Genomic DNA, 17,796 nt, shown 5'->3' with positions numbered 1-17,796 from the left:
ATGGCCACGCTGGTTCCCTCCCATTCTCCCCGCTGCACCTCGTCGGGAGGGACCCCCATGCTACTCTGCCAGGCTTCCTCTCTTCCCTGTGGCTTAGCCTGACTTTTGTCCCCCAGTTCACTGCAGTTTCAAATTAAAGCACCTCTCAGGAAAACACACACACATATGTATATAGTTTCAGATAATGATAAGTGCGATGAAGAGAAATAAAATAGGTTAAGAGGTTAGAGAGTGATAGGCAGCATCTACATGGGTGCTCACAGAGGCCTTTCTGAAAAGGTGGCGTTTGAGCAGATCTTTATGAAATGGGAGGGAGGGGGCAGCAGGAGGAACAGTGTCCCAGACAGAGGAAACGGTGTGAACAGGGGGCCATAGGAGAAGACTCTCCCACGGCCCAGACTGTGCCTCCCTAGGCCCTGCTGGGCGCTGGGCACCTTAGGGGTGAATCAGCCAGAGGCACATTTTTAAAAGCCCTCAAAATGAGCTCAACAGATGCCTACAGCTGCCAAGGCAGAGTACACTCAACCTCACTGACCCCCTCAGCCACTTTCATGGTTCTTCTGAAAGGAAGAAAAAAAAAAAACCTTTTTGCTTTTACTGGCGGCTCAGGGGGCACAGGAAGTTCAGATGTAGAGGGGACACAGAAAATAAACTGGGGTGGGGAAGAAAAACCACCAGGAGCAGGTAAGAACTGGCTGGCTCCTTCTCGGCCTGGTTTAGGGGAGGGGGTTGGTGCCTCTCAACACCAAGGATGGACCCCTTCCTTCAACCCAAGGTAGGGAGAGAGAGAAAAAGCAGAAGGCTCTTGCTTTGGCCTCCTGAGTCTCAGGAAAATGGGGGGAAAGCCAGTGTTTTGATGGCATCGACTATGGGAAAGGGGAGAGGGGTGCTGGGTAGGGTACAGGTCAGTTGGGAAAACTGCCGATACCAGATGGTAGCTCTGGGTGTCCTCTGAGTTGGAATCACTGCTGTATTGGGGTGGGGGTCCCCCACTGTTCATGGGGGCTGAGGTCAGTCCTGGGCCGTGGGCTGCCTGGGTCCAGGGGGCTGCTGCTGTCTTCACTGGAAGGAGGGGCTGCTTCATGGGCGCTGGGCACAGGCTGGGAGCCGTCCGTGGGCCCTTGGCTGAGCTTGGTCTCGCCATCCTCACCTGTGGCAGGCTGGCTGCTGGGCCGGAAGGACCTTCTGTACCTGGGCTGGAATCTGCGTGGGGGCACCCACTCATCTCCTAGTTGTTGGTCCCCCTCCAATGGGGCTGTCTCGTTAGGTTCTACCCGTTTGGTGCCCCTGGAGGCTGCCGCTGGGCTGGGGTCCCTGGGCCTCGCACAAGGCCAAGTCCATAGAGGAAGGTGGCGGAAGCCACCCTCTAGGCCTCCCCCAGGGTCTTCAGCTCGCTTCCCTTCACTGCCTGTTTCCGCCAGCATGGATGGTGGGGCAGCTGGGCAAGGCCAGCGGTGAGTCAGGGTATCTACGTGGACTGGGGAGGCCTGGGGGGCCGGAGGGGCTGCCCTTCACTGGCAACCCCCTGGGCACAGTTACGTGAGCACTTTCTGCCCCTTCTCTCCTTCCAGTCTCTCCAGGGCTGCGCAGAGGCAGGGTTTCTTTAAGGGCTGCCTGGGGAATCGAGGCATCCTCCTGGGTGTCCTTCCTGTTGATGGATCCGTAACCATTCAGACCTGGAACTGTCGGGCAGCACCGGCCTGTCCCTCTGACTCCGTCTGGGGTAGCAGGGGTCCCCGAGGCTGCCGTTGCCGGGGGCGGGGGGAGGCACTAAGGGGGCGGGGTCCCAGCAGCGGAGCCCCAGGCAGCTCCGACCTCACCGCCTGCTTTCTGTGGCTCCGCGGGCACTGGTTCCCCCACCGCTATCGCCCCAGAGGCGCGAACTGGGCGAGTCGCCACTGGGGGCCGCTGGCGACACAGCTGCCGCCTCTGCCTCACTCATCTTGGGGAGTCCAGTACCGGCCGCTCACCCCGCGAGGGGAGGTCCAGTACCAGCCGCTGATCCCGCGAGGCGAGGTCCAGTACCAGCCGTTCATGCCGTGGGGTCCAGTGCCGGCCACTGCCCGGGCCCCTCCCCTCCCCCAGCTCGCGAACCCGCTGCCCACGTGCGCGCTGCCGAGCCTTGCGCCCTGCCAAGGTGGCTCTCCTGGTTCCAGCGCTTCAGAGCGACTCAATAAATGGGAATTCAATCAGGTTGAACCAAGTCCAACAAAATTAAATCCAGAAACGATTAGAAAGAGTCTGACATAAAAGGTAGTGTGAGAGAAGCCACGTGGCTTGGGCTGATGTTTCCAGTCCAAGCTGGATAGGGAGCTGGGGAGAGAGAGCAGGGCCAGGCACCCGCCCACACCTGCTGCCCAGTCAGGGGGAGGTGACCCCTGGAGCGGGGACCCCCGCGGAGAACACGGAGAACACGAACTCGTCTCCACTCTGCGCACGTTGGCGCATCTGGAACCCCATCTCAATGAGCCTTCATTTGCCACTTCGGAGAGCAGCGGAGTGGTTGAACTTGCCGCTCACCGTTTAAGCAGAAGAATAATTAAGACGTAGTCGGGAGGAACCTCTCTCGTGCTCAAGAGCATCTTTGCTGTTGGGAAATAGCTCTCTGAATGCAAGAGGCAGCTCCCGAGGCCAAGGAGGTTCTGTTTCCTCCCTGGAATGTGCTGACTCCCTGGAGGGTGGGCGGGGGTTGGGGGGGCGGGGAGCGGGAGGACGGGGTGGGGGGAGGGAGGGTCAGCAGCTCCAAGACACCTAGGCTGGAGCAGAGGGGCAGCCGCCAGGAAGGGCGAAGGAGGGCAGGCAAGATTCCTTTCCCACTCACAGGCTCCCGAAATGCAGCCTTTTTAACAGTTGTCGGTTTTTTTAATATTGTTAAAATGTGTTTTTATTGGTTCTGAAAGAGGGAGAGGGAGAAATAGAAACATTGATGAGAGAGAAACATCCATCGGCTGCCTCCTGCACACCCGCTACTAAACATCAAGCCCGCAACCCCATCATGTGCCCTGACAGAGAATTGAACCATTGAACCCATGACCTCTTGGTGCATGGGACGATGCTCAATCCACTGAGCCACATTGGCCGGGCTTAACAGTTCTTTTTTAAGGTAATATATTGATGATTGCTGTATCTGTGATTAAAAGGTATTAGTAAAAAGACAGACGGGGAGACAGACCTCCCTCCCAATGTGAGCATCCCAGGAGACTCCCCAGTCCTGGACAAACCGGGTCCAGAGCCTGGTCTGTCCTCGGGCCATTTCCTTCTGATGGCAGCGCCTGAGCACATCGATTCTGGCCTTGCCCATCACTTGCTGTGTGACTTGAACGAACGTCTTAGCCTTTCTGAGCTTTCAGTTCTTCCTCAGCAAAATGGTGATAATAACGGTTCTCACCCATGGGATGGTGAAAAGTAAATGAGTTGTGACTTGTAAAGCACCTAGCCCAGCACGAAGGCGAATGCATGGTAGGGATACATTTGCTATGCATATGCAGCAGTGAACTTGGACATGGGAACTTTGTAGGTGAAGAGTGGGGACGCCACCTCTGCATCCTTTTTCTGGGGGGAGGACTCTCCGGCTCCACCCTGAAACAGATCCAAATTCTGCTCTGAGGGGCGTGGATTTGGCAAACCTGAAACCCCAACAAATTTTGAGCCAAGTGAACCTCCTAGGTGTCACCCACCATGACTTGCATTTCCCCCACCCCCCCCACCCCTTGTCCTGAGTGGGTCTTTGGGTTTACAACCCCAGGCGCATGTGAGCATAAAGTCAGATTTTGTGGGGTTTAATTTCCCTCGGTGAGGAGGAAGGAAATTAAACCCCACAAAATCTCGCCTCCTTCTTCCCTCACCCTCTCCTCCCATCTATGCTTAACACCAAGCTGCTGTGCTGACAGCAGGTTTTGGAGAGAGGACGTGCTTCCAGATGTGCTTCCAGATGTGTGGGAGAGCCTGAGAAGAGGGAGGGAATGAGCTCGTAGGAGGGGCCACATTGCCAGATTGTTTAGGGAGCCCATCACGTACCAATGACTTCCCAGGGGGGAGGGGGTTTGTGGCGCCAGGCATACCTCCTGCTGAATGGAGGAGGAGACCAGCAACTCGAATAAACACTTTACAATAGGCTTAGACTCAGAAGCCAACCCATGTTAGAAGGTAAAAAAAAAAAAAAAAGGCAGATGACATGAGCAATTATTATTCGTGGGTGTGGTCCTTAAAATTCCTGGTCTCAAAGGCAGGGACCAGGAATCAGCTCCTGAGTGCTGGGGAGGACCCGTACAGGGAACAGACCTCTCTTGCCTTTCTGGGAATCCCTGCACAGCCCACGTCCATGTGAAGGTGTGCAGATGAGGTATCGAGCAACATGGGAACACAGATGGGGACATTGGTCTCTTTTCAGTCCTCTTTTTATTCTTCCCAATCAGTTGAGGCGGAGAAAGTCTCCCCTGGACACTGGTATGTATTTGCCACCTCATTAACACTTCTAATCTCCCTTTTTAATGGAGAGAGCAGGTCTAAGACTCCCTCAGTCGCTGGCAACAAAATCATGCTCAATTTAATTGCATAGCTTCTGTTTTCTTTGTTTTAATTTTACTGTTATTTTCTGTTTGCATCAAGGGAGTCTGCTTTCCCATTGATGGTAGTGGCAATGTCTCTTTAATTTTTTTTTTTTAAATAAATCTTTATTCAGATTACAATTATTTCTCCTTTTTTCCCCCATAGCTCCCCTCCACCCATTTCCCACCCCACCTTCTGCCCTTACCTACCCCCCACTGTCCTCATCCATAGGTGTATGATTTTTGTCCAGTCCCTTTATGAACCCCCCCATACCCCTTTCCCCCTGAGAATTATCAGTCCACTCCCTTTCTATGCCCCTGATTCTATTATATTCACCAGATTATTCTGTTCCTCAGGTTTTTAATTCACTTGATTTTTAGGTTCACTTGTTGATAGATATGTATTTGTTGTTCATAATTTTTATCTTTCCTTTTTTCTTCTTCCTCTTCTTTAAGAATACCTTTCAGCATTTCATATAATACTGGTTTGGTGGTGATGAACTCCTTTAGCTTTTTCTTGTCTGTGAAACTCTTTATCTGCCCTTCAATTCTGAATGATAGCTTTGCTGGGTAGAGTAATCTTGGTTGTAGGTTCTTGCTATTCATCACTTTGAAAATTTCTTGCCACTCCCGTCTGGCCTGCATAGTTTCTGTTGAAAAGTCAGCTGACAGTCGTATGGGTGCTCCCTTGTAGGTAACTATCTGTTTTTCTCTTGCTGCTTTTAATATTCTCTCTTTGTCTTTTGCTCTTGGCATTTTAATTATGATGTGTCTTGGTGTAGTCCTCTTTGGATTCCTTTTGTTTGGGGTTCTGTGGGCTTCCTGGACTTGTAAGTCTATTTCTTTCACCAGGTGAGGGAAGTTTTCGGTCATTATTTCTTCAAATAGGTTTTCAGTATCTTGCTCTCTCTCTTCTTCTGGCACCCCCATAATTCTGATGTTGGTACGCTTGAAGTTGTCCCAGAGTCTTCTTACATTATCTTCAACTTTTTGGATTTTTTTTTTTGCTTTTTGCTTTTTCGGTTGAGTGTTTTTTGCTTCTTTGTAATTCAATTCTTTGACTTGATTTTTGTGTTCCTCTTGTCTGTTTTTGGGTCTCTGTATAATATTTTTTATTTCAGTCAGTGTATGTTTAATTTCTAGTTGGTCCTTTTTCATATCTTCGAGGGTCTCGTTATATTTATCGGCCTTTTCTAGGATATTCTTAAAAAGCCTTATAACCGTGGTTTTGAATTCTATATCCAGTCATTTGTTTTCCTCCATTTCTTTTGTTTGTGATCTGATTCTTAGACGCCGCATTTTCACTGCTTCCCTGAGTTGGTAGATTTGTGTGCTAGGTTTCCAATTTGGCCCAGTGGGTCTGCCTCCCCAGTTAACCTGAGGTGGACACTCTTGGTGCACACCTTTGTGGACTGTGTGTACAGCCTTGTTGTAATTAAGTCTTTATTGTTGTTGGTATCACTGGGAAGAATTGACCTCCAGGCCAGTTGGCTGTAAGGATCAGCTGTGTCTATGCTGGGAGAAGTCCGGTGCTGGAGACAGCCTTATAGGATTAGGCTTGCCAAATTGCAATAGCCTCTGTGCTCAGCTTGGATGGGGTGGAGTCTCAGTCTTGGCTTCCCGTCAGCCTTGCCCTTGCGCACACGTGTGTGCCTTCAGTCCTCTGCTTTCCCGGCTCCCGATTCTCCGCCCGAGAGTCCAGACTCCCCCCACAAGGGCGTGGGTCCCCAGGGGCTCGCCTGGAACTGGGGTTCACTGCAGTCAGAACTGGGGCTCACTTCAGTCAGAACTGGAGTTCAGTGCCGTCAGGAGCCTCTCACTCCCTTCCGCTAGGGAAAGCCTGTGGCAGCCTCCGCAGCCTTTGTGCGCACTGGCGCGAGCGGACTTTCAGTCCTCCGCCTTCCCCGGCTCCTGAGTCTCCGCCTGAGAGTCCAGATTCCCCCCACAAGAGCGTGGGTCCCCAGGGGCTCGCCCGGAACAGGTGTTCAGTGCAGTCAGAACTGGGGTTCAGTGCGGTCGGGGGCTCCCTTCCCTCTTCCGCCAGAGAAAGTCAGCCAGGCTCTCAGCCGCCCTTCCTCTCTGCGTGCACAAGGACCCTTTGCCGTACCTCCAATTCTCTGTGAGCTTTTCTCTATCCTTCTAGTTGTAGAATTTTCACTCAGTCAGCTTTCCTGCGGTTCTGGATGGTGTCCGTTCTGTCTTTTAGTTGTAGTTTTGAAATTGTTGTGCGAGGCAGCAGTTTAGGTGTTTACCTATGCCGCCATCTTGGTTTCTCCGGCAATGTCTCTTTAAAAATGGACTGAGTGAAGCCCTGGCCAGTGTGGCTCAGTTGGTTGGGTGTCAACCCATGCACTGAAAGGTTGCCAGTTTGATTCTAGGTTGGTCAGTTTGTGGGCTCCATCCCCGGTAGGGGGTGTGCGCGAGGCAGCCAATCTCTGTCTCACTCTCACATCAATGATTCTCTCTCCTCCCTTCCTCTCTCTCTAAAAATCCATTTTAAAAATAATTTTTAAAAAATTTTAAGAGTTTTCTTCAAAAAAAAAATGGACTGGCTTAAGTGAAAAAGAAAAATTTATTTTTCAGAAATCAGGAAGTAAATGCCCGTACAGATGATACGTGGATATGGCCAAACAATGGTGCTGAGGCCATTCAAAAATGAGTATCCACAGTGGGGAAAGCCAGGCTCTACAGCATCGGCACAAAACAGCTGCTTTGTCAACATGTGATTGTTGCTGCACTAAAGCCAGGCTTCTCTCTGCTGGATGCTGACACACTTTCTGAAGGCAATCTCGAGCCTGTATTGTTAAATAATTCTTAAATGGGCTGGCGCTAATGTGTGTTGTTGCCAAGTCACTCAAGGGACTAGTCTGTGCCCAAGGCCAACGAATGCATCATGGACCCCAGATTCCCTCCCATTCGAGGGTTCTTACATGCCTGTATGTTTAGTACCAAAGTCACCATTAACTCGTGACAGTCCCGGGGGCAGGAGGCAGGGATAGCTAGTTCCTCTGTCACCCTTACACCAGTCAGGGAAGACTCTGCAACGTTTGTACCGTGTTTACTCATTCATTCATTCATTCCAGGGACACTTACTGAGCACCTATTTTGTTCCAAGCATTTTTCCAGGCTTGGGGGGACATCAGTGACTAAAATAGATTTTTGTTACTCCCTGCCCTTGTGGAGCTTACATTCTGACAATAGCCAATAGGTATAATACACATCCAAGTGATGCAGCATGTTGGAATATGACTACTGGGGGGAGAAGGGGATGAGCAGAGTAAGGAGACTTGGGATGGCTGGGGTGGGGGCAGGTGGTAAATGTGGTGGTTGGGGTTGGCCCTATTGGAAAGGCAGCATCTGAGAAGACTTGAAAGAGGTGAGAGAGCCTGAAGAGACTTTTCAGGATGCGCACTCCAGGCCCTGAGATGCGTGTGCACCTGGCATGATGGAGCAATAGCAGAGGCTGGAGCTGAGGGAGCCAGGGGAGAAGATGAAGTCAGAGAGACCTCGGGCGAGGGTTCTTAGAGACCATCAGGAGGACTTAGGCTTTTTCATGGAGAGAAATGGGGGAGGGACAAGGCATGTTCACAGCGGAGGAATGACAGGGCCTGCTCCATGTTTAAAGGCTCCTTCTGGCTGCTGCGCTGATAAGGCATGTGGGTCTGAGGTGGAAGCAGGGAGGCCAGTTAGAAGTCCAGGCAAGAGGTGATGGGCCAGGGTTGAGGTGGTGAAAATGACAAGTGGACACAGATTCTGGATCTGTTTATAAAGTAAAGGATTGAACTATATGACCCAGCAATTTCACACCTAGGTATATGATCAAGAAAACTGAAAACAGCCCGCTGGCGTGGCTCAGTGGTTGAGCATCGACCTGTGAACCAGGAGGTCATGGTTCGATTCCCAGTCAAGGCACATGCTCGGGTTGTGGGCTCAATCCCCAGTGTGGGGTGTGCAAGGAGGCAGCCGATCAATGATTATCTCTCATCATTAATGTTTCTCTCTCTCCCTTCCTCTCTGAAATCAATGAAAGTCAATACAAATATATTTTTTAAAAAGAAAACTGAAAACAGGCTTTTTCTTTTTTTTTTTTTTTTAATCCTCACTCTAGGATATTTTTCCATTGATTTTTAGAGAAAGTAGAAAGGAGGGAGAAGGGGGAGAGAGTGAGACAGACAGAGACAGAGACATCAATTGGTTGCCTCCCGCATGCGCCCCAACCCAGGCCAAGGATTGAACCTGCAATCAAGGTACATGACCTTGACCGAGAATTGAACCCATGACCCTTCAGTCCAAGGACCAATGTTCTAACCGTTGACCAAAACTGTCCAGGGCTAAAAAACAGGTTTTCAACAAAAATCTGTGCACCAGTGGTCATAACAGCATTGTTCATAATAGTAAGGAAAAAAGGTATAAACAACCCAAATATTCATAAACTAATGAATGGATAAGCAAAATGTAGTATATCCAAACAATGGAATATTCTTTAGCCATAAAAAGGAATGCTAAGCCCTGGCCCGTGTGACTCAGTTGGTTTTGTCCCATGCACTGTAAGGTTTTAGGTTTGATTCCTAGTCAGGGCATATGCCCAGGTTGCATTTGTTTGTTTGTTTGTTTTGCTTTTCTAATTCTTTTTTTTAAATATATTTTTATTGATTTCAGAGAGGAAGGGAGAAAGAGAATGAGATAGAAACATCAATGATGAGAGAGAATCATTGGTCAGCTGCCTCCTACATGCCCCCTACTGGGGATCGAGCCCACAACCCCAGGCACATGCCCTTGACCAGAATTAAACCTGGGACCTTTCAACCCTAACCGGTTTGGCTCAGTGGATAGAGCATCGGCCTGTGGACTGAAGGATCCCAGGTTCGATCCCGGTCAGGGGCATGTACCTTGGTTGTGGGCACATCCCTAATAGGAGGTGTGCAGGAGGCAGCTGATGGATGTTTCTCTCTCATCGATGTTTCTAACTATCCCTCTCTCTTCCTCTCTATAAAAAAAAATCAATAAAATATTTTTTTAAAAAAAACAAACCTGGTGCCCTGACCGGTTTGGCTCAGTGGATAGAGCGTCAGCCTGCGGACTGAAGGGTCCCAGGTTCGATTCCGGTCAAGGGCATGTACCTTGGTTGCGGGCACATCTCCAGTGGGGGGTGTGCAGGAGGCAGCTGATCGATGTTTCTCCCTCATCGATGTTTCTAGCTCTCTATCCCTCTCCCTTCCTCTCTGTAAAAAAATCAATAAAATATATTTTTAAAAAAAAAAACCTGGGACCTTTCAGTCCACAGGCCGACACTCTATCCACTGAGCCAAACCAGCCAGGGCAGGTTGAGGGTTTGATCCCCAGTAGGGGGCATGCAGAGGCAGCCAATCGATGTTACACTCTCACATCAATGTTTCTCTTTCTCTCTCCCTCTCCCTTCTGCTCTCTCTCTCTAAAAATCAAAAGACTATCCTTTAAAAAAAAAAAAAAAGAATGCTGAGTGAAAGAAGCCAGATAAAAAGGCCATGTAGTGTCCGATTCCATGTATATGAAATGTCTGGAACAGGAAAACCCACAGAGATAGAAAGCAGTTGGGTGGTTGTCAGGGATCGGGGAGAGAGAGAGTGCAGAATGACTGCTAATAGGCATGAGGTTTCTTTTGGGGGTGATGAAAATGTTCTGGAACTAGATAGTAATGACAGGTATACAACACTGTGTATATAATGAAGCCACTGCACTGTGTACTTTTAAATGATTAAAATGATGAATTTTATATTGTGTGAGTTTACCTCAATAAAAAAGTGAAGGATTTATTGGTGGATTTGATGTGGGAGTGAGATAAAGAAAGAGGTCAAGGATGGCAGCTGGAAGGATGGAGAAGACTGGGTGGGACAGGTTTGGGAGGAAGAGCAGGAGCACAGTTTGGGTGTAAGCTTGAAGTATGATTAGATCTACTAGTTTGGAGCTAAGGGAGAGACCTCGGATGGAGATCTAAGTTTTGAAGTCAGCATCAGGGCGTAGATGGTATTTAGGGCCCTGAGGCTGGATGAGATCACCATATTTGTGAGAGTGGATAGAATGGAGAAGTTCATGGGCTGAGGCAGGGGCATCCCAGCAAGAAGAGATCAGGAACAGGAGGAGGAACCAAAGAGGGACACAGAGTGGCTACAAGGTAGGAAGGAGAAGGATACACAAGAGAATGTGTTATCCAGAAAGCCAAGAAACAAAAGAAAGGCAGGAACATTCCATTTGTCAAATGCTTCTGACAGGTCCAATAAGGTGAGAACCCAGGTTAACATTGGACTTAGAAGTGTGGAGGTCATCCATGACCTTGGCAAGAGTTGTTTCAATGGAGTAATTGGGGCCAAAGCCTGATTCCAAGGAGAATGGGAAGAGAATGGAAGACAACGAGTATAGAAAATTATTTTAAGTTTGAGAAGCTTTTGGAAAGGGGGATAAGAAATGAATGATGGCTAAAGGGAGAAGTAGAGGCAAGGGAAGAATTGTTTAAGATGGACATTTAGTAGCATGTTTGTATGCTGATGAGGTTGATCTGTTGGAAGAGGAGGACATTGGTGACAAGGGGGAGAAGGAGTTGCTGGAGCGATGTCCTTGAGTGGGCAAGAAAGGATGTGACCTAGTGCATAAGTGGAGGGTTGACTTAAACAGCTCCAGGAAGAAGATGGGGAATATGGGCACGGATACTGGTAGAGAGTTTAGGGAAACTTCCCGCTGCATCAGTTTTCTCAGGAGAATAGGAAACAAGGTCAGCCGCTAGAGGGAGGAAGGGAAAGCAGAGTTGAGAAGATGTAAAATCATCCAGGAGAATGGGAGGATGCCTGAGTGGAGGAAGGGAATGGCACAATTAGGGCTGGTGGTCAGGAATTTAAAGTGACACAGTCAGCATGATTACATGCATTTCTCCAGGCATAGTCAGCTGCACAGCTCCAAACATGGAATAAGCAAAGACTCAAATTTAACCAAAACTGTGACTTCAACAAGCAAGTGTGAAGAAGTGAGAAAAGGGGATAATCTGAGCCTATACACAAGAGAATGAGTCTAATGATAGGCCATGGAATGTGTGCTCAGTAAGAGAAGCAGAGAGACCAAGATGCTGAGGGATGAGGGAAAGAGGTGTAGGATGGATTGAAGGTCCTAGGGAGGTGGGGGTCAAGGAGTATGCATGTCAGGTTACAAAGAGGAATATCCCGGCAGTGGTCCCAGGGTGATGTGCAAGAAAATGACATAATAGAAGATGAGAATGATTGGTGATGAGGTCCAGAGGATGAGAATGCGTGAGGAAGGATTATCAAGGAACTAAGAGGGCAGGGAGTTGAAGGATCAAGTGCTTGTATAATGAAATCACTAAAAATGAAATCAGGAACAGAGATGGAGAATGATGGTGGAGAAGAAAAGCATGAAGAAATGCAGGTGAGCCCTAACCGGTTTGGCTCAGTGGATAGACCGTCGGCCTGTGGACTGAAGGGTCTCAGGTTTGATTCCAGTCAAGGGCATGTACCTTGGTTGTGGGCACATCCCCAGTAGGGGGTGTGCAGGAAGCAGCTGATCGATGTTTCTAACTCTCTATTTCTCTCCCTTCCTCTCTGTAAAAAATCAATAAAATATATTTTTTTAAAAATAAAGAAAGAAATGCAGGTTAGTGGCCTGTTGTCAGTAATGACTGCAACAAGGAGCTCTCATACCTCAGGTTCAGCAATTGTAGGAGAAGCAGAGACCAGTGTCCATGGGGGAGAGATGGTTTCAGTTAGAGCAGGAAGGGAAAGGAAACTTTGGAAGGAGGTTGATGACCTGGGGGACTTTGCTGCTGATGGATGTGAATTCCAGAGCCCAATGGACATGTTTCAGGAGTTGGGTAGAAGTGGGAAGAGGACATAAGGCGTGATGTTGGGGTGCCGATGGTGTGGGTGAGGCTGTGAGTGTGGTGAGGGATGGATGTCCAGGACCCTCCTCTGGTCACTGTGGGAGGAGGCCAGGTGCTCTGGGGGACACAGTCTTCCTGTGAGAGTCCGGACCATTCAGTGGAGGGCAGGACCCAGGGGGCAGGAGGTATGATTCCCAATGCAAGAGACTCGATCTTGCCCTCTAGCGGGAGAAGGGCAGTCTTACTCTGAGCACACAGGGCTCTCTTTCAGCCTCTCTTTGAAGAGTAGTCACATGAGCCAAGGGGCTCAGGAGCCAGAGGACTCTGCATTCCATGCACTCGCAGACCCTCCTTTCCGTCACGAGCCAGCGCAGGGCAGCACCCCACCCAGATGTCCTGCGCAGTGTTCATGATCATCACTTACCCATCTAGCTGATCACTGTATCTCTAGCTTCTAAACACACCCACTGGCCTGTATTAGATGTTCCCTTAAATACTCACCCAGGAGAATGGGAGGATGGCTGGGTGGAGCAATCCACATGCCAGGTACTGTGATAAGCCCTTTCCATGGATTTTCTCCTTCAGCCCTCACAACAACCCAACGAGATTGGTATAGGGGTTATCCCAAGTTACATCTGAGGAGCCTGAGTGTAGAGAAAGGGCAGGAGCTTTATTCAAGGTCACACAGCGAGGGCATTTGAAACTAGATCTACCTCGCTCCAACACTGGTCTTCTAAGTCACCACGTGGGGGGTTCACAACTGACCAAGTGTGGGAGGACATCTTCTTCCTCGAACCCATGCAGAGAAGCTCTGGGTCTGAACCAGGAGACCTTCCCAGGCTCCTGCCTCCCTCTCCTGTTGGATTCACACCCACCCATCCATTTTCTTTTGTTCTCTTCCCAAAACCCTCTATTGCTTCCCACCCACGATGATTTCAGAAGTCCTTGTTTTTGTTTCCACCATAGATGTGAAGAGCTGGCTTGTGATGTTTGGATTTCAGCTCAGCAACATAATTCCTGGCTTCCCAAGAGCCAAAATGTATTTCGTGCCTCCTCCCTATGAGCTGTCAGAGAGTCAAGCAAGTGAGAATGGACAGGTAAGCAGGGGTTCCTGCCAAGAACACAAAGCACTGTCATTGTTCCCTTTTGCAAACAGAACTGCATGGGAGCCAAGGGCAGTGGGCAGAGGGGGAAACACCAGAGCTGGGTATAAAAGATGCATGAATCGCGGTGACTTCCCAGGAAAGCCAGTGTCGATGCTGTGACCTGTCTGGTGCAGCAAGCAATTTCTTCAGAACCTCGCGTATAACCTTAATTGTGGTATCATGATCTGTTCAGTATATACCCTTGAGTTACTCATTGATTAACAACAGCACAGAGAAATCTAGCAGCCACCTACCATCTGCACTGCCTGTAATATCATAAACCTTTCGGCTTTTATGGGGCGTCATAAAACGATGCTTTGCCATTTCTGTCCCATTAAAGCATATTTTTATGCCCCGCATAAAACGTCAGGGTTTTATGGCCCAAACGTAGACAGACTGAGTTTTCAGCACAGAATCTGTCCTTGGTTCTCTCGGTGATGACCGAAGGGTGGTCATTTTCCACGTGGGTGCAGCTCCGAGCTCCGCCACAATGGGGTGGGCGGCAGTGTCCAAGAGCCCCAGCCACGGAACCGGCGCTCAGCACCATCAAGGCCCGAAAGGTCCCAGCTGCTCTGGAGAACTGTCCAGATTGTGTAACAAGAGCAACGAGGAGGGGCCGCTGGGTAATTGAGAACAGCCTTCTCCCCGTCCGGCCCCTCGGGGACTACTCAGCGGATGAATAGCCATCATTTCTCTCATTTATCTAAGTGCCATTACCTCCCAAACACAGCCTCTCCCATTATCCCAGCCTGTCCCCCAACCACCAATGGAGACAAGTTGTAATTTGTGAGTGGAGAACGGAAGGCCGAGGCAATAACAGTGATTTCCTCCCTCTGTGGAGCCAGGGCGAAAATCCAAGGCAAATGACTCAGAGCCCGGGGACCCTCCCTCTGGCCCACGAAGCCAGGTGCACCTCAGACATTCATAGGCTCACAAACCACCCAAAGTGTCCGGTTAGAATGTGGCTCCTGAGTGAGGTCTGAGATTTCTGTGTGGTTTTTTTTCTACCAGGATGGGCCCAGAGGTTCCCCTGCTCCCAGCCATACTTTGAGTAGCAAGGTCTTAACCCAAGGAAGTTCATGAATATCCAGGACATTGGCCTCAAAAAAATCTAAGTCATAGCAGCCGGGTTCCCAGCTGCTCAAACACACACCCCGCCCTTCAGGCCAGGACACTCCCGGGTGTGAAGTGGGCAAGGCAGCTACCAAACCATCGGAATGCGGCGACCCTCTTCCTCCTCCAAGGGACAGTCCAGGCGAGTGGGTAGGCCTGGGCACGAGTGCCAGCAAGGTGGCAAACCTCCATACCGTCATTTTAGTTAGGGGCACAGTTCCAGCGGGCAGGCCACACCACCCGAGCCCTGGAACCGCCAGCCTGTCGCAGTCTCAAAAGGTAAGCCTAGCCCGGCCGGTGTGGCTCAGTGGGTTGAGCTTCGTCCCATGCACCAGGAGGTCACCTGTTTGATTCCTGGTCAGGGCACATGCCCTGGTTGTGGGCTCCATCCCCAGTAGGGGGCGTGCAGGAGGCAGCCGATCGATGTTGATGTTTCTCTCTCTCTCTCCCTCTCCCTTCCTCTCTCTGAAATCAAGAAAAACATATGTTTTCAAAACAGTCAGTGCTTGTCATCAAAGACGCAAGCCTCGGTCTTGCAGGGAGACCAAGCTCTTCCCTTTCTGACCCTTCTGTACCCAGCTTCCCAGCCTGTGCCAACGGTCTCAGCTCTCGTGTTTTCTTCCGCCCGCAGCTCATCACAGGGGTCCAGCAGACGACAGAGAGGCACAACCAGGCCTTCCTGGCCCTGGAAGGGCAGGTCATTTCTAAGAAGCTGCACGCCAACATCCGCGAGAAAGCCGGCCACTGGTTTGCCACCACCACGCCCATCATCGGCAAAGGCATCATGTTCGCCATCAAAGAAGGGCGGGTGAGCACGGGCGTGTCCAGCATCGCCAGCGAGGACAGCCGCAAGGTGGCATCCGTGCTGAACAACGCCTACTACCTGGACAAAATGCACTACAGCATCGAGGGCAAGGACACCCACTACTTTGTGAAGATCGGCGCGGCCGACGGCGACCTGGTCACGCTGGGCACCACCATCGGCCGCAAGGTGCTGGAGAGCGGGGTGAACGTGACCGTGTCGCAGCCCACGCTGCTGGTCAATGGCAGGACTCGAAGGTTCACCAACGTCGAGTTCCAGTACAACACGCTGCTGCTCAGCATCCGCTACGGCCTCACCCCCGACACCCTGGACGAAGAGAAGGCCCGCGTGCTGGACCAGGCCCGACAGAGGGCCCTGGGCACCGCCTGGGCCAAGGAGCAGCAGAGGGCCAGGGACGGGCGCGAGGGGAGCCGCCTGTGGACTGAGGGCGAGCGGCAGCAGCTCCTGAGCGCGGGCCGTGTGCAGGGGTACGAGGGCTACTACGTGCTTCCCGTGGAGCAGTACCCAGAGCTCGCAGACTGTAGCAGCAACATCCAGTTCTTAAGACAGAATGAGATGGGAAAGAGGTAACACAATCGCCGGCTGCCATCCCGTGTCTGGATGGCTCGGCGGGAGTAACTGTCCTCTCCTCTCCTAAGGAGATGCTAACAGGGGTACTGAGGCTGGGCTGCTTTGGGGACCAGTGGCAAGCAAGCTCACATTTTTTGAGTTCCAATGCTGCTGGCCAAGCGAGACGTCCCACCTCCCAAAGCAGACTTAAGCCCGGCTGACAATTCCGAGAGAAAGAAAAAAAAAAACAACAACAACACACAAAACAAATGAATGAATGAATGAATGAATGAACGAACAAACGAACACACACACACTGTTCCAAGTTTCCCTAACATACGACCCACTTGTTCTGGGTCTACGCAGGAAAGAGACGCAAAATGTCCAAAAGGAACAAAAGAGAAAACACACACACACACACACACACACACACACATGCAAATAAAACGAAAAGCAAAACACACGACTGAAAAACAAAGAGATGAAGGCGAGCAGGCCTCCTGTGCTATTACCTCACTGACTCACAGGTGAGCGATGCCAAGACTCCCCTGGGATGGCATCCCGGGACCCAGCCCGACCGGCCGAGGAGACCCAATCGGACTGCTTGATGGACAAACTGCTACCGGCGTTTTTCGTTTCAATACAGGTGCATTGAAAACACGACTTGGGGGGCGATTTGTGTGTAGCGACTGGGGAGGGGGGCATACACGTGAAAGAGTGAGCACTGGAAATACTTTTTAAAGAAAAATTAAAAACAATAAAAAACACGAGGGGGTGGGGGAGCAGAAAAAGGAGATTCCTATCCAACGTCAAAGCGAAACTATACCGTTCAGCACTTAACTCTCAGGCCCCGACACAGTGGGGCCTGAGCCAACCTATGGGAGCGCAGAGTGTACACTTGAATTCAGAACGGCGGCTCTGGTCCCCGCAGATGAATTTCATCCCCTTTTGTCTTTGAAGATTCCATTGTGGACAGTAATCCGCAGTTACAGGGTGTAGTCCGTCTAGATTCCGTAGTTCGTGGGTTATCAGTTGCAGTAGAGGTGTGGCATTGTGACACTCTTTTGCTAACGGGCACCACTTCAGATCACCCTGTACATACCTGAGCCTCGAGGCACAATCACTGTTTCCGATTTAAAATTCTTAGTGTGTTTGTTTGGTCCAGAAACTGAGACAATCACATGACAGTCACCACGAGGAGAGAAAACAAAACAAAACAAAAAAAAAAATTAAAAAAAAAAAAAGAAAACCCATCAAAAAAAAAAAAAACACAAACAAAAAAAAGAGTTTTAAAAAAAAAACACAAAAAAATGTCTAATAAGAACTTTGGTACAGGAACTTTTTTGTAATATACATGTATGAATTGTTCATCGAGTTTTTATATTAATTTTAATTTGCTGCTAAGCAAAGACTAGGGACAGGCAAAGATAATTTATGGCAAAGTGTTTAAATGGTTTATACATAAATAAAGTCTCTAAAACTCCTGTGGACACTGGTCTTCTGTGGAAATGCTTTGAGGCGAGGACACGGTGAAAGTCGCTGGAGAAAGGGGGATGCGCTGGTATGTTGACGTTTTGGAGGGATTTTTGCTGGAGGCATCTCAGTGCCCCCCAAACTGCTCTCCATTCCAGACTGGTCTCTCCCTACACCTGCAGCCCCCTCCCTCATGAAACAGGTGGGCAAATGAGTCTGGGTGGGGCCCACGGGCAGTGAGGACCCCCGGCCCACCCAGACTAAATGGGTCCCTGCAGGCCCCCT

At 50.1% G+C, this 17,796-nt stretch overlaps 1 protein-coding gene across 6 annotated transcripts in view; it reads left to right on the top strand.

Annotated features, from left to right (window-relative positions):
- TENM2 (teneurin transmembrane protein 2) overlaps positions 1-17,528 on the top strand; it is a 1,211,371-nt gene extending 1,193,843 nt beyond the window's left edge. For all 6 annotated transcript variants that reach the window (XM_080675628.1, XM_080675627.1, XM_080675626.1 and 3 more), the window contains 2 exons: positions 13,375-13,505; positions 15,298-17,528. In XM_080675628.1, coding sequence (XP_080531754.1) covers positions 13,375-13,505; positions 15,298-16,059 — 893 coding nt within the window. In that variant the 3' untranslated portion in view covers positions 16,060-17,528. The remainder of the gene's footprint in view (positions 1-13,374; positions 13,506-15,297) is intronic.
- Positions 17,529-17,796: the final 268 nt, after the last annotated feature.

The sequence above is a fragment of the Plecotus auritus genome, assembly GCF_963455305.1.
Source record: "Plecotus auritus genome assembly, chromosome: 6".
Lineage (NCBI taxonomy): Eukaryota > Metazoa > Chordata > Mammalia > Chiroptera > Vespertilionidae > Plecotus > Plecotus auritus.
This window is presented reverse-complemented; position numbering and strand designations above follow the sequence as displayed.